We start from the raw sequence: 14,058 nt of genomic DNA, 5'->3' as shown, positions 1-14,058 counted from the left end.
AAGAAGAAAGTCATCAGGTACGTCACGTCTATATGCATTGAAACTGATGGGGCCATATCAGATCAGGGAGTTGCCATCTCAATGGCTACTCCCTTACCGGAGAGAGGATGGATACCGGTATTGTAGGTAGGTACTTTTATGCCAGTAAGTACATTCGAGTATGGAGTAACATATATAGTCCGACTGTGTGGTGAATGTGGTGAAATTGCTTGCAACCTACTGCTTTAATTGTGAGCAATCTACGCACTTTGAATGTATATAACTAATTCAACAATCCATGTTCAATTTGTCTAACATTCAGCTCATATATATACGGACTGACTCATATATCTTTTAATAAGAAACTGGATGAATGTAGGTTATTATCGACTGCACTTTATTGATTCTTCCCATCGACGAAAGAATTGTGTACTTACTGAAGACGATTTTGTATGTATTTCTTATATCGGCATACCCCATAAAAACCTAGAATGTCAATCGAATTGTCGTTGTGTGTCTTGTTTCCAATTATTTTTCGTACTCACATAATCAGACAGACAGTCTCAAGCATACGTCATTCTGTCTCAATTTCCCGATGATGCGGTGCAAAAAAAAAAACATTAAAAGGTGGCGCTATATTCCTATAAACTGTCTAGCGAATATTGAGACCTATATCTTTCCTCGTGTTTCAGTAGGACATGGGTCTTTGCTGCTCCTCTCCTCCTTGGAGCCCTAATCCAACTTTCCAATGAATTGGGTACTGTAATAATACAAATATGGAATAAAGAGTGAATTGACGGCCCGGATAACGAGTGGGATTTCATTCAAAGGTTGACCTTAAGACGCAAAGTTAATTTTGATATGTTCAAAACCACTGCTATATATTCCAGGTTGTATTTCTATAACACTTTTAATTTATGAGAATGCCATTTTTAAACAGCTGAGGTGATTCAATTAACTACGTAGAATAATTACATAGACCATATATATAGGTCAGTTCTTCATATGTAAGGAAAAACTCAAATTGGGAAAATATTACACTTTCATGGTCTCCTACGACTTGAATATAATAATTTATGACAAATATATCGAGGACCCAATGTTTTGAATGTCATCCCAGGATGCCATGTTGCTCATACGGATGAGAAAATGTTGTAATTGAGTTACCAGAATTGATCAAACAATGGATTAACATTAAAATTAAAAACCTTCGCTAAGGAGGGGACTCGCTTCAAGGAGCTTTAAATGAGCATTCCGAGAGAAAAAAAAATCATATTTGATGGTGACTGTCTTTCTTAAAGACTAGAATAGTTTCATCTATTAGGAACATATAACTAGCACTCAAATGATTCTTTTTTCTTAGACTATAACATATCGAGTCTAAAATTCTTTCTAAAATGATTCTTTAAATTATTCCTGCAGACTGGACAAACTTCCTGTACATGCAGGGAAATCATTTTGACGGCCACTTTTGTCAGTGATTCATTTTGATTCAAATCCCCAATCATATATGCACCATATATGAGTTTGCTGATAACAACGCTTTATCGTCGAAAACTTACATTTAACTGTGTATTTTGCAACTTTTTGACGTTCACATAAAGACGGAGTGAATGTATATACAATATGTTTGTCTATGTCCAAAAAAGGCCCTCAAATATAAGCCTACGATCCTGAACATGTGAAAACAGTTTACATTTCAAAGTATTTTATATTCAAAGCAATATACTAACTAATATGCAGTACGATGGATGTAACTTATACAGTTGCGCCATGAATTTGAATAATTTGGATGTACAGTTGAAACGCCTAGCCTCCATTAGTCGATAGTTGCTTAGTAAGTAGGAGAACATGCTGGCATAACGACTTGTCAGATGATATCGTTTTATGGGATCGATTGACAAGAGAAAGGAGAAACCCTGTATATCCAACGGTAAATATGTGCACATCTGAATATGGATCGTGACTGAAATCGAACGTTATTCTGCATCAATAATTATGTGGAAAATTCGCCCTACATATTCTCATTAAGTAGTGCGATAGAGATGAACAAGTTATGAAGAACTTTCCCAGCGGTAATATTTCCACATCTGACTGTTCAGAGTTCAATGTTTATTCAAGAAGGCTTGATCAAGTCCAGATACGGGTTCATTGAGCTGGTATATCCTGACGTAGTTCTTCATGCGTTCATGTGTTTAGTTGCAAATATTATTTTCTGCAATAGAGATGGCTTTGTGAATAATACGCGGGGAGGTAAACGAAGAGAAATGAGGTATAGCAAGTGGGAGAGGCGGTTGATCCCTTCTGTATATAATGGTGACAATGTAAATATATGCGTAGAATCAATAGGGTGCGCAGGACTGAAGTAGCAAAACGCGTTGCCGTGTACGTGTGCATGCAGAACCGAGGACATGAAAAGCCGGTCTGTGTACCATTCTCCGTTGTTGCTAGCCGAGTGTTCGTTATGTGAAATATGTATGTGTAGCGTAATGTACGTCCGCTTCTAGGGGAATCGTGATATACACCTGACGATGATCACACAGTCAGGGGCGGCGATTTGTTTCAAATATTGGGGGGGGGGGGGGCATTTGCTTGGGTGCAGGCGCGTAGCAACTTTCATCCCCAAATTGTTTTCGCGCGCTTCGTGATATTTTGTATACAATCCAGGATTTTCTAACCCGGGGGGGGGGGGGGCGAATTAGTACCAAAGCGGAGCGCCACCATTAGTTGGCGCGCGGCGAACAAGACAATTTCTGGTTTTGATAGCCCCTCAGATCACCGGAAATGGCCCTTCTCGGGCTTGAAAATTACCAACCAGGTGTACACATTTGCATGAGAACCAAGTTTTTCCCAATAGTTTTTTTTCATCCATAACCTTTTTCAAGATTGTCACCAGTCACACATCATGTTCGACCTCATCGCATCTCCTGTGGATCATTGCTTTTGTAGGTAATACTACGTAACGGCCCACAATACCCGTCAGCCCCACTTTTCAAGGTTTTAAGCCAATTATTGTACGAGTAGAGGGAAGTATGATGAAGAATGTTGGTCAGGGAATTTTCGAAAATTCAGACACAGTTAATTTATTGGTGTACAAATATTACAAATATCTTATAACGGCTACTATAAAACTTCGATATCATAAAAATATACAAAAAATATGCTCGAGGGGGGGGGGGCAGAACGCCCCCCCCCCTTGGCTACGCGCCTCCGGTTAGAAATCTTGTAGGAAACAGGCCAAATGGAAGCCAGTGAACCCATATCGATGTGGATCATATATATGATTGTACGTACTTACACTCATACACAAGAGATGTACAGACATTATGATAATAATCATGAGTGACAACATGATATACGGTCACAGGTCACAGAAACGACCACGAAGAGTCATTTACCTCATACAGGACGTGTTGGATGAAGTTTTAGCCACCGCCAAATATGATTTGGATAAAGTAATCTCACGCATTATTTTGTATTTATAGCCACACAAAAAACTATGCCACCAAATATTGGGGGGGGGGGATATTACATACTATATCCCCCACCTAAAATATTGGGGGGGACATGTCCCACCGCCCCCCCCCCCCCCCCCCCCCATGATCGCCGCCCATGCACACAGTCTCGATGCAATGGGACTGGGGTTGAGAGCGGATCAGTCGGTTCGTTGTTTGGTTTTTCCTGCCCAGGTTCTTTCCTGGGTGACTTTTCTTAAAAAGCATGGCATATTATATGGTCAATTACTCGAATTGGAGATGTGGGCTGGTGTAATACGCTCTGTAGTATTAGGTAGGGATATGTACTCAGTGTGTAATCAACTTGTGTTTTGTCTGATTTAAATGTTTTTTTCACAGGTTGAAACGCACACACGTCACGCTTACAAAACTTCCTTTTAGATCAGTACTACCTTACAGAAAAATGGCGTCAGACTCGGAAGATGTGTTGACATCAGATGCTAACGTAATTGATGAGAAATCACTGAACTCTCAATTTCCTAAGCTGTTTTTTGTTACCAAGGCAGACGATGCGTATGGAATTATCAGAGAATATGAATTGAAAACATATTCGAGGTTTATTACATACAGAGAGACCAAAGGCTTTGGCCAGTTGTTACCGTTATCCGAACACTTTGGTATGCTATTAGTTTCGCACAACTAGGCCATACGAAAAAGGTTACGTAACTTCGCCGAGGATCTAGGCTACGCTAATGTTTTTCTCTGGTACCCAGTCATAGAAAATTACAATGATAACCTCTGGTGTAGCATGCTGGGTCAAAATATGATGCCTTAAAGAGAAATTTTTCTCATTTTGGGATGTATTCATCCTATTTTTAGTTCATATCTAGCTTTGGCAATATGTTAAAAGCATGTAGGCTACAGCACATTGATAAAAATTGGAAGGAATTCTGGGCAACCACTGTAGCAATAACGGCACTATGTTTGCAAATAATGTCGCTGTAATGTACCAGGGCATCTACTATGGCACAGTTTACTTAAAAAGATTGGAATTTATCTAGAGTTTACTTAAAGTAGTTAAAATACTTTGCTGTGGTTTAATGCAAATGTAACTTGTAGCTTAATGCAAGTACAATTAGAGAAGTAGAAAAGGTAATTTGCTGATATTTCTGTTTTCTTTACTTTATTGGACACAGACAAATAACAGTCTAGGGTATCTAGGGTAACAAAAGTTACTTGATAGCAATGATTTGGAGATAACTTTATTAGTGATAGGAAGGGTCCAAAATTTGCTCTTGGGTACCTGTTTGCTTGTTTCGGTCAGTCCCCCGGGTACCTGTTAATTGCGCATTCAACCTAAACCCAACTCTGCCTATATAGTATATTGTAGGGGCATGCAGAAGCCTAATGTTACTATTTATGTAGGTTATGCAGCCCTTTAGTCACGTACATGGTAAGACTGTAAACAAAGTCATTTATACCTGTGAACTGATTCATTTGGCAAGGCAGGATATTTATATTTACTTCTTATAATTTGATTATATGATTTTTACGAGAATTTCAGAACCGTGTAATAACAGCTTGGACTGGTTAATCATTTTTTTTCTGTTGGTCGCCTGGATTTCCTTGTATTCGTGCCCATCATTAATAGATATGTGATGGTTTCACATTGCTTAAAATTGTAAGGAACACATTGAAAGACTTGCTAGCACGCTTCAAGTATGGCTTACTTGTTGTTGTTACATGGTAAACTCATGACATTTCATAAAGTGCATAATTGGTACAGCATCATGATAGTTACATCGACTATCCTGTAACTTAAGACCTGTCGGCTTGTACAGGATTGTAGTGAATATAATACATTGAACTAACAATCTTTACTCATTGTCACATATGAATTCATCAAATTATATCCTTAGCTCCCACAACTTTTTACATACATGTACATAAATATTTTTCATGTTTTGATAATTTTTAACTCAGGACAATTTCTGTAGAAACTACTTTGCCAATAGCCTAATTGGCACATTTACCTTGTGCATGGTGGCTTAGTCGACTTGAAATTCACATGGTAAAAGCTACTGTATGATTTTCTTGTGGTGCAATTTGAATGGGCAATGCTGCAAGCTTGTCTCTGACTTACACTCATGTTTTGTAAAGTTGTGTAAAACAAACATTTGGTTTTAGCTTTATTTTTAATTTATATTGCTTCTGTTGCTTAAATTCTTCCAGGGCTGAGTGGTAGTAGTCGCAAGATCATCTTGAGATGACTAAGTTTTTTCAGGACGGACAAAGTTTTCCTCACGGTCACCTGGCGTCTGAATAGCTTCGGAAAACTCCTACAAGATAAATATGACTTGATGTCAAATTTTGTCAAAGCTTACCAGATTTCCTTAAAAAAAATTGTTTTTTTTTTTTAATTTTTAAAATCTTGTACAAAACGTTTATCTTCATGAAGAAAACTTTCACTTTAGATATGTCTACTCGTTTCTTTTGCGTTATTTTTGCGTTAATCTTTTGCGTTAATTTTCACAGGTCAAGCCAAATTTAAAAGAGGGCATAAAATTCTTTGGAACGATGGCACGGAAGTCACAGAGAAGATTCCCTTTGATGGTGTTCCTTATGTTCTGCTGGGGTCCAAGACAATGGATTGCATGTATGGACCTGATAGATGCAAATCACTCAAAGCTAAGAAGAATTTAGCTGATGGAGTAAGCATAATGGCTTATAGACTTTGTTTGCTCACATTTCTTTCTTCAGAACTTAAATAGCTCCACCAGTTACAGAAGATCAAGATTAGGAAGTTGTTTTCATATGCTGAGTTGCTTTCCTGGTATAGGACTAGTTGAATAGTGAGGTTGCTTTTCAAATTCCTTCTTTGTGTGTGGGTGTATATTTTTAAAGTTTTTTTGGGGAATATGGAAATTGTTTCACCATTGACAGGTTCATTTGTCTGAAGTATTGAAAACAAGTTTCAAGCAAAAATAAATACTCCCATGACTTAGACCATCACATAAATCAATAGGGAATAACAGTGATGTGCACAGCATTTCCAAGGTGGATCAGGTCAAATTTCATATTTTCTCGACCGATTCCTGGGGGACATGAACCATTATAGACCGGTCGTAGGCGAATAAAAATGTTTACCAATGAGGGGGGGTGGGGGGATTGTGGCTGTCGGTTCATTTAATAATACTCCCATGTTGTGGGGTTTGGGGATGCTCCCACAGAAGAATTAGAGTTTATTCATCAAGTGGTGAATTCTGAAACATATTTAGACTACAATATAGGATAAAATTAGGTCTAAATTCAAGTTTTACTAATAAATGCTTTGGAAATTTTGAAAATCCTCCAGCTGAACCTATTTCCTCGGAACCGATGAATGAGGTGGGTGTACCATGGCACCCAGGCCCCCTAGCTCCCCTTTGTCACAAAGTCTTGTAGGGGGTCTGATGTTGATGTGGTTTGTCAGTTTTGGTGGATTCATTTTAAGCAACAGACACAAATATCAATTTAGTTTTAAAGTGAAAGCTGAGCTGCTGATTGTCAAGTGCTTTATTGTCAACTTTGCCATAGGGTTGCCCTTTTTTTAATCTTGGAACTTATGTTGACTGCAAACAAAATATGCTTGTATCCTTTGGACTTTAAAAGTCCATTTTTCATATAAAACAATTTTGAGACAGCCACCTGGAGGTAAAAAATTTTTTAATCTGTTTCTGTCACAATTAAACTGTTTTTACAACCTAACAACTCAGATAAAAGGTGTGTTCCTGTTAACATTTAAATTTGCAATATAATGATTCACATGGTTTCTTGAAAAATTTATATATTATATGAGAAAGATGCAATAACCATTGGCAAATTTGCTACACAGCCACAAGTATGAAACTTGTTAAGCAGACGGAGATCAGTAAACTGCTTCTCCAGATTACTTAGTTAAAAGTCACTCCATAAAAAGGCTTTTTCTGTTTTCAATTAATTTCAAATAATGTTAAAGCAACGAGGTTGGTAACTCTGATAGAGAAATTAAGTCCTGTTATCTTCCTGTAGAGATAATGAGCTAACCCTGATCACATCACTTCACATCTGAGGCCCTAATTTAACCAAATATGTATATTTTTTTTTTGTGCAAGACTACCTAACAAATACATTCAAAATGAAAAACAAATGTGCACAGACCTAGGAATGTGCTTGACTAGAAACACAATACTTTTTCTTAAATGTTACCAACTATTTTCTATTTTAAACAGGAGATGCTAGCTATGGCACAAATCAAAAGATTAAGTAGAGAAAATGGAGTGAAAGAGCTACAGTACTTTTGGTGAGCAAGGTCACATTAAAAACATACTCATCAGCCATCACAGTTTGTGTTGTTCTAATGATATATTTTTCCTTACATTGTGCAGAAGCTCATTTTTGCATAGTTGTTGAGTAATGATAAATTTCTTATATTAACCCTGGTACCTGAGCTCTGTTAAATGTTTATATCCTTTTGTATTAACTCTCGACAGGAACTATCGAAAAAGAGGAAAAAAAGAGGAGAAAGTCGCAAAGTAGACTGCCCAGCACAAATCTACCTCAGAGAAATACACAAGTTTCCAGAGTTTAAGGTATTAGTAACTTTAGTTTCCTTTAGTCCCTGAGGATTTGATCCAGATGTTTGGAAGCTTCAATTGCGTAGTAATCAAGACTGTTGGTGTGACCTGATTGCAAAACATTAAAAAAAAACATTTCTAGTTCTAGAGGCTTAATGGTTGGTAAGATTGAACATTACATGATCAGGGTTTGCAGAATTTGAAATTGAAATTATATACTTTTGTATTGCAGAAATTATATACTTTTGTATTCATTGGCGTAGGAGGTGGGGGGGGGGCCCCTAATCAAATATTTTTGTGAAAATTAGGGCAATATGCTGTTAATTTTTCAGGCACCTGAAAGAAAAATAAATTGCAATGTGTTGTTCAATGGTTAACTGATATCATTATGATCATTATTATTGTAACGACTTGCCCAAAAATGGTAATAAGACGGCAAATGATTGTATGTTATTGGAATGCGAAGTAATAACCGATGCATGCCTATATGATATGGATATTAACATGTTTAGCGTTTTTGGTTATATTTTTCGAGCAAGTCGTGACAGCCCCCCCCCCAAATCAAATTGGGCTCCGACGCCTATGTATTGTATTGCATATACTCACTGTCTCATGTCATCATTATAAACAAACCATCACATCTTTCTTTTGGTAGCATTAAAATTTCTAAACTTTTTCATGTATGGTCCAATCAGGGAATATAAGGGTCAGTGGTCCCTCAAACAGTCAAAACTGGGGACAATAGTATATGATAGTATGATAACTGGTAATGTAGTGGATACAATAACAAAGTAATATATTAGATAATCTGAATAGTCTGATAAAATCTTCTAAAGTCATCACCGAAAGTCATGCACAATTCATGACGAATCCAGGAAATAGTTAATGCTCAAATTTTGTTTAGCCTTTTTGAAGGCTCTGAGCCTGTCTTTTATAAAATGCCATGGCTCCTATGTAGAAAAACTACTACATATCTTTGTACTTGATTAGCCAATTTGCATATCTTGTTGCTATGCATTACTCTATAAATTATACCCTGGAAACTAGTGTTAAGGACAGCAAGCAAGATTAAGTGCTGGGAAAGTTTCTGATGAGCTATTTCACAGATGACATTAAAGAAGAATTGGTCTTCATGAAAGGAAAACTTCAGTGTAGTGAATTTGTAACAAAAGGCTGAAGGTACAATAAGGATGAAGAGAAGTGCAGGTATGTTACATCTGTAGGTCTGGTGGATGGAGTTTCTTTCAAGAAACATAATTTATTGTATTTGCTTTATTTATGTTTTTTTCAGATTCCTTTCAACTCACAGTATAATAGAAGAGTGACATCAAAAGGTTTGAGGAAGGCATTAGAGGATGACCTTGACATTGGAGAAAGGAGAATTTATGTCGCCTTGCCAAGATTACGGGCACACCAGGGGCATTCTGTGGGAAAAGTAAGCTTCATCAAAATTAAAATAGAATATTCTTTTTTCTTTAAGCAATATTATGAAATGAAGTAGCCAATTGATGGCATCATAGGGAGGATATCTCATCTGTCATGCTTAGTAAAATCCACAACACATATGCCATGACTTAAGTTTGTCAGGTTTGTGTTCATCATAAAATAATGAGAATAGTTGAGGTACTGTACATGGGAATGAAAACACTGCTGTACAGCGTTGGATTTATGTATCAATCTGGCCATTTTGCATTTTGTTAAGATAAAAGTCGTATAATTTATTCCCTGAAAGTTGGCTCTTAAATCAAAAGAACAACTGGTAGTTGAAATGCAATTTGTGCAACTTCATAGTTATTGCTTGCATGTGTTATCAGATTAAGTGTTTTAATTTCATACCAACAAGAGAACACCCATGACATGACATTCAACACCGAGTGTGTTTAGATGGTGTTTCCAATTGAGCTTAACTAATGAATTAACACTTTCCTTGGTGGGGTGCCAATGCCAAATACATGCATGTACCCATATACCTAAAGCCTAACTTGACTTTTTGGTGTAACCTCTCGTGCTAACGAAATAGGGAAGTAACTTGGAGCTGGGTCACAGAAAATAATGTTAGTCTGCCTTTTAGTTAATTTTACAGATCCAACTCTATATCTTTACTCTATGGGAGTCTTTCTCTTATAGTGAATTGAGCCAATGTTTCTAGGCAAGCAGATTTGTTTACTCTCAGAAAATTACAGAGAAACAATTTGAAGAGACAGGAGGGAGGCAGCCAGACAACTCTTCCTTATCTAAAGTAAGCAGCATAACAGATAATGTTTGTGTCTCTATCTCCCTTAAATTCTCCTGTTTTGTTCTCTTTTTGATTTTTCAAGGAAAGTGAGGAGAAGTTTCCTTTGGATCCACGAGTCAGGGATAAAATTTTTGATATGGTCTTTCGAGAAATATATAATACCTCTCAACTTCAAGAGGAAGCGTACGATTATGTAAAAAACGAACTCTTTAAGGATCGTGAGCCACCCCCCATGACTAACAGACGATACTTCCCCACCACAAGGGTCATCAAATCACATTGTTACCAAGCAAGGTTACGAATGCGGTACGTGTCATGTACAGATCTGGATCTGAAAGCCAGAGTCATTTAACAATGTGTTCATCATTGGATTTTGCTTTAATTTAAGAGTTTCTAACATATATTGCTGTTACCTTAACAACATCAGTTATCAGCAAAAAGGTACTTATTGGTCATAAGCCAGTAATGTTGATACAATGTGTGTCAATTTTGTGTGTGTTTGGTCACCTCTTTCTGTACTAATGTACATACTGTACTTATTAAATTAAATTGCATATCATCTTCACCACAAGTATTGGTGAACCAATGAATTACTTTGACTTGAATTACACCTTCCTAGCGGGGAAATCAACTATAGATGGTCTGGTTATCCGATGTAGGTCAGTGTCCGTAGTTAAAATGAAAATGAGAAATGTAGTAGTGCTTTTGCTAAAAACACATTGAACACCATTCCACTAGTATCCCTTCTTAAGGCATTATGTCCATATCACTTAAAGGAGAAAGTTCTTACTCATGTGAAGAAAATAGAAATGAATGGAAACAAGCACTCATTTTATCAGTGTAAAGAAGTATCATTTGCTTTCATGACCAACTTTACAATTAATAAGTTGACATATCATTATAAGCTGGGCGGTGAACCAAACTTCATAATTAACACCCCCACTGCCCCCACCCCCCTCCAACTCTTTCATGCACCCTCCCCCCTTCCAACTCTTTCATGCAACCTGCAAAACTTGGAAATTCTGTTCAAGCCTGCTGTGCTTATGCTGATCACACCAAAATACTATATAAGTGCAATTTGCAAGTCCATTCATTTGTTCAATCCAACAGAAACCAAGGTATGAATGCACCTTTACCAAAGGTCCCAGAGAGAACCAAGAAACCTGGTCCGCCTAAAAAGGGCCATGGAAGTGGACCGTCCAAGGGGAGGGGGGACGAAGGAAATGTCGCTGCTCATTCTTTACTTCTTTTGGACCAACCAATAAGGGAAGAGGAAGTCGATACCACGGCAACAGCCTTACAAGAATCAGCTGATGGATCGACGGATAACCTAGGTCAGATTGATAACATGATACTAGGTAAAGAGGACATGGATTTTGATTTCCCACAGAAGCAACAGTGTCTTACACTTCTCAGTCATTTAAAAGACTTAACAGAGGCAACCTCTGAGGATGACAAAGATACTCTGGCAGAGGTCAAGGGTCACCTCTTAGAGGCTGTGAACAAACTTCACGGACCATTAATGATTGCAACACAAATTACGGAATCCTCAATGAAAAAGAGGAAACTACATGACGAAATGGAAGAGGAGGCCAGTGCCGATCAGATTATACCGATTCGATTCCAAAAAGATCCCACAACAAATAAACATTTAGTGATCATAGATGAAGCAGCCTGGCCAGACTTGTAACAAGAGTTCCAGCTAGAACTTCTAGATGGTGAAGGAGAATCATGGCCAAGTCTGTAAAGATGAGACTGGCCAAGGCTGATAATATGAGAGCGTCGGCTAGAATACATAGATGAATCCTTTGATGAGCACTTGGCTATGATACACATATTTCTGTCTAGCCTTTTATGAGATAGCAAATAAATATAATGAGGAATCTGGTCAAGACTATGGTAACCAAAAACTATGATGAATGCTCTTTTCATGTGAGAACAGTGGCCAAGATTGTGGTACCATGTTAGCACTCATCAGAACTGATAGATAAATCACTCCTGGTCAGGTTTTCGAAGAGGCTGTTTGCCAAGACTGCGATACCAAAATAATTCTGGTCACCCCTGTTTGACACTAGAACACTGGATGTGAATGGTAGAGTGGGGGAACGTAACCCAGATTTTGATGGACAAAGCAATTTGATCAGGGTTAGAAATGAGAAAAATTATCAATGTTGGATTAAGAACCATTACCATTTTTTTATGTGAAAAATCAGCCTCTCTGGTCAAAAGTGTGCTTGGGATACATATATTTTCCCTAGATTGTAACAAACTATTCCTAAAATTATCCAAAGTTTCTAAAAGGCCCTGAAATATTTAATTTTGACCTATTTGGCTTTCCAAGCTTAGAAACAGCTTAAACCTAAACTGGGAAAGTTATTAAGTTATAGACAAAGTCAATTCACACTCATCGATGTAGGTAACACAGATCACTAAGGTCTGCAGTAATTAATATTCAAACCATGCATACGTTTTGCATATTACCGATGAATAATAACATTTCTTGTTACCTTCAAGGTTTTATGCACTGGATTTTATTTTTAATGCAGTACTTTTTCCGGAGGAGATAAACATTTGACAATTGTTTTGTAAAAGCCTTTTCTTAAGGGTGTCTCGTTAGCCTCATTGTTTGGCAGTGCTATATGGGACAGCCAATCACTGAGATGCCAATATAACTCCAGCCCACCCTTTAAATGTCAAGTGTTGGTATTACCCCTGTCCTGCATCATGTCAACTTAAGGTGGCCAACATTAATGTAATGGCCCTGGATTTCATGAACAAAGAATAGGATCATGTAATAGTATTAAAGGCATTGAAGACTCGCCCCAAACTGCATGCCGCACTCTGAAAAAGTTAACTTTCCGTTGCTTGCAAGTGAAGTTTTCTTCTTGTCGCTACAAAATGCAGACAGTTATGAAACGTGATACCTTGTAATCTTTTATCTAGACCTGAGATGTCCATCGCTGCTTTGTACACTGTGTTGTGGGTATTGACCGTATCTGCATGTATTGACTGTACACTAGTGTCTAATTACCGACTGTAGCAAGCTGTGTGTGTATTTTCTGGGATCAATGGTGGTGTCTAACACTTCTGTTACACCTCATTCAAAACTAGGTCAGATTACCGGCATGAGACGTCTCTTTGTGCACGAGTCTTCACACCCTTTAATAGTATGTATTAGGTTTACAATAGGTAAAACAATGGCCTCAAATGAAGTTGGAATAAGTGAAGCAAGTGGAACTAGTAATGATATAAGTGAATCAACAACTGTGCTGTTTGATTCTGGTAGAGGATAGCAGAATGGCAGTGACAAGTTACAGACCAAGAACTACTAATATAATTTTTTCCACTGAGTATCAAACACTGATATCTTTTTGCTGAAATCAACTTTGGAACACCAAAAATATTCATCAATTGAGCTGTGAATCATAATAATTTGCTATAGTATTGGCTACAAAATCCAACCCCTTTGCCAATCTTGGGATGTAATTTTACAATTTCTGGATGAAAAGGAAAACATGAAACATTTTTTTTTCTTATCCTGCATTGTTCAAGAGATGTGACACTAATAAGTAATAAATTTGTATTCTTTATATCAGCATTCATGTCTTAATTTGCAACAAAGAAATAAGGCAAGTTAGGGATATTCCTTTGTCATTGGTGTGAAATAGTCAAAGTTGAAATGAAAATGAGACATTAATCTTAGTTGTTGATTAACATCCCTTGATTGCCCAGTTTGAGCCCATCACTTCCCCCAGTGTGCAATGTTGTATGTATGTATGTATTTTTAGATCCT

The 14,058-nt window shown here is 37.4% G+C and overlaps 1 protein-coding gene across 1 annotated transcript; it reads left to right on the top strand.

The window, feature by feature from the left end:
• The first annotated feature begins 3,865 nt into the window (after positions 1-3,865).
• On the top strand, positions 3,866-13,855 carry LOC139958739 (uncharacterized). Its single transcript, XM_071956045.1, has 6 exons — positions 3,866-4,111; positions 5,970-6,145; positions 7,946-8,044; positions 9,321-9,464; positions 10,348-10,571; positions 11,376-13,855. The coding sequence occupies exons 1-6, from the start codon at positions 3,898-3,900 to the stop codon at positions 11,953-11,955; spliced, it is 1,437 nt and encodes a 478-aa protein (XP_071812146.1). The 5' UTR covers positions 3,866-3,897; the 3' UTR covers positions 11,956-13,855.
• The last annotated feature ends 203 nt before the right edge of the window (positions 13,856-14,058 follow it).

This window comes from Apostichopus japonicus, chromosome 18 (genome assembly GCF_037975245.1).
Source record: "Apostichopus japonicus isolate 1M-3 chromosome 18, ASM3797524v1, whole genome shotgun sequence".
Classification (NCBI taxonomy): Eukaryota; Metazoa; Echinodermata; class Holothuroidea; order Aspidochirotida; family Stichopodidae; genus Apostichopus; species Apostichopus japonicus.
The sequence above is the reverse complement of the archived record's forward strand: the minus strand, read 5'-3'. Positions and strand labels throughout refer to the sequence as shown.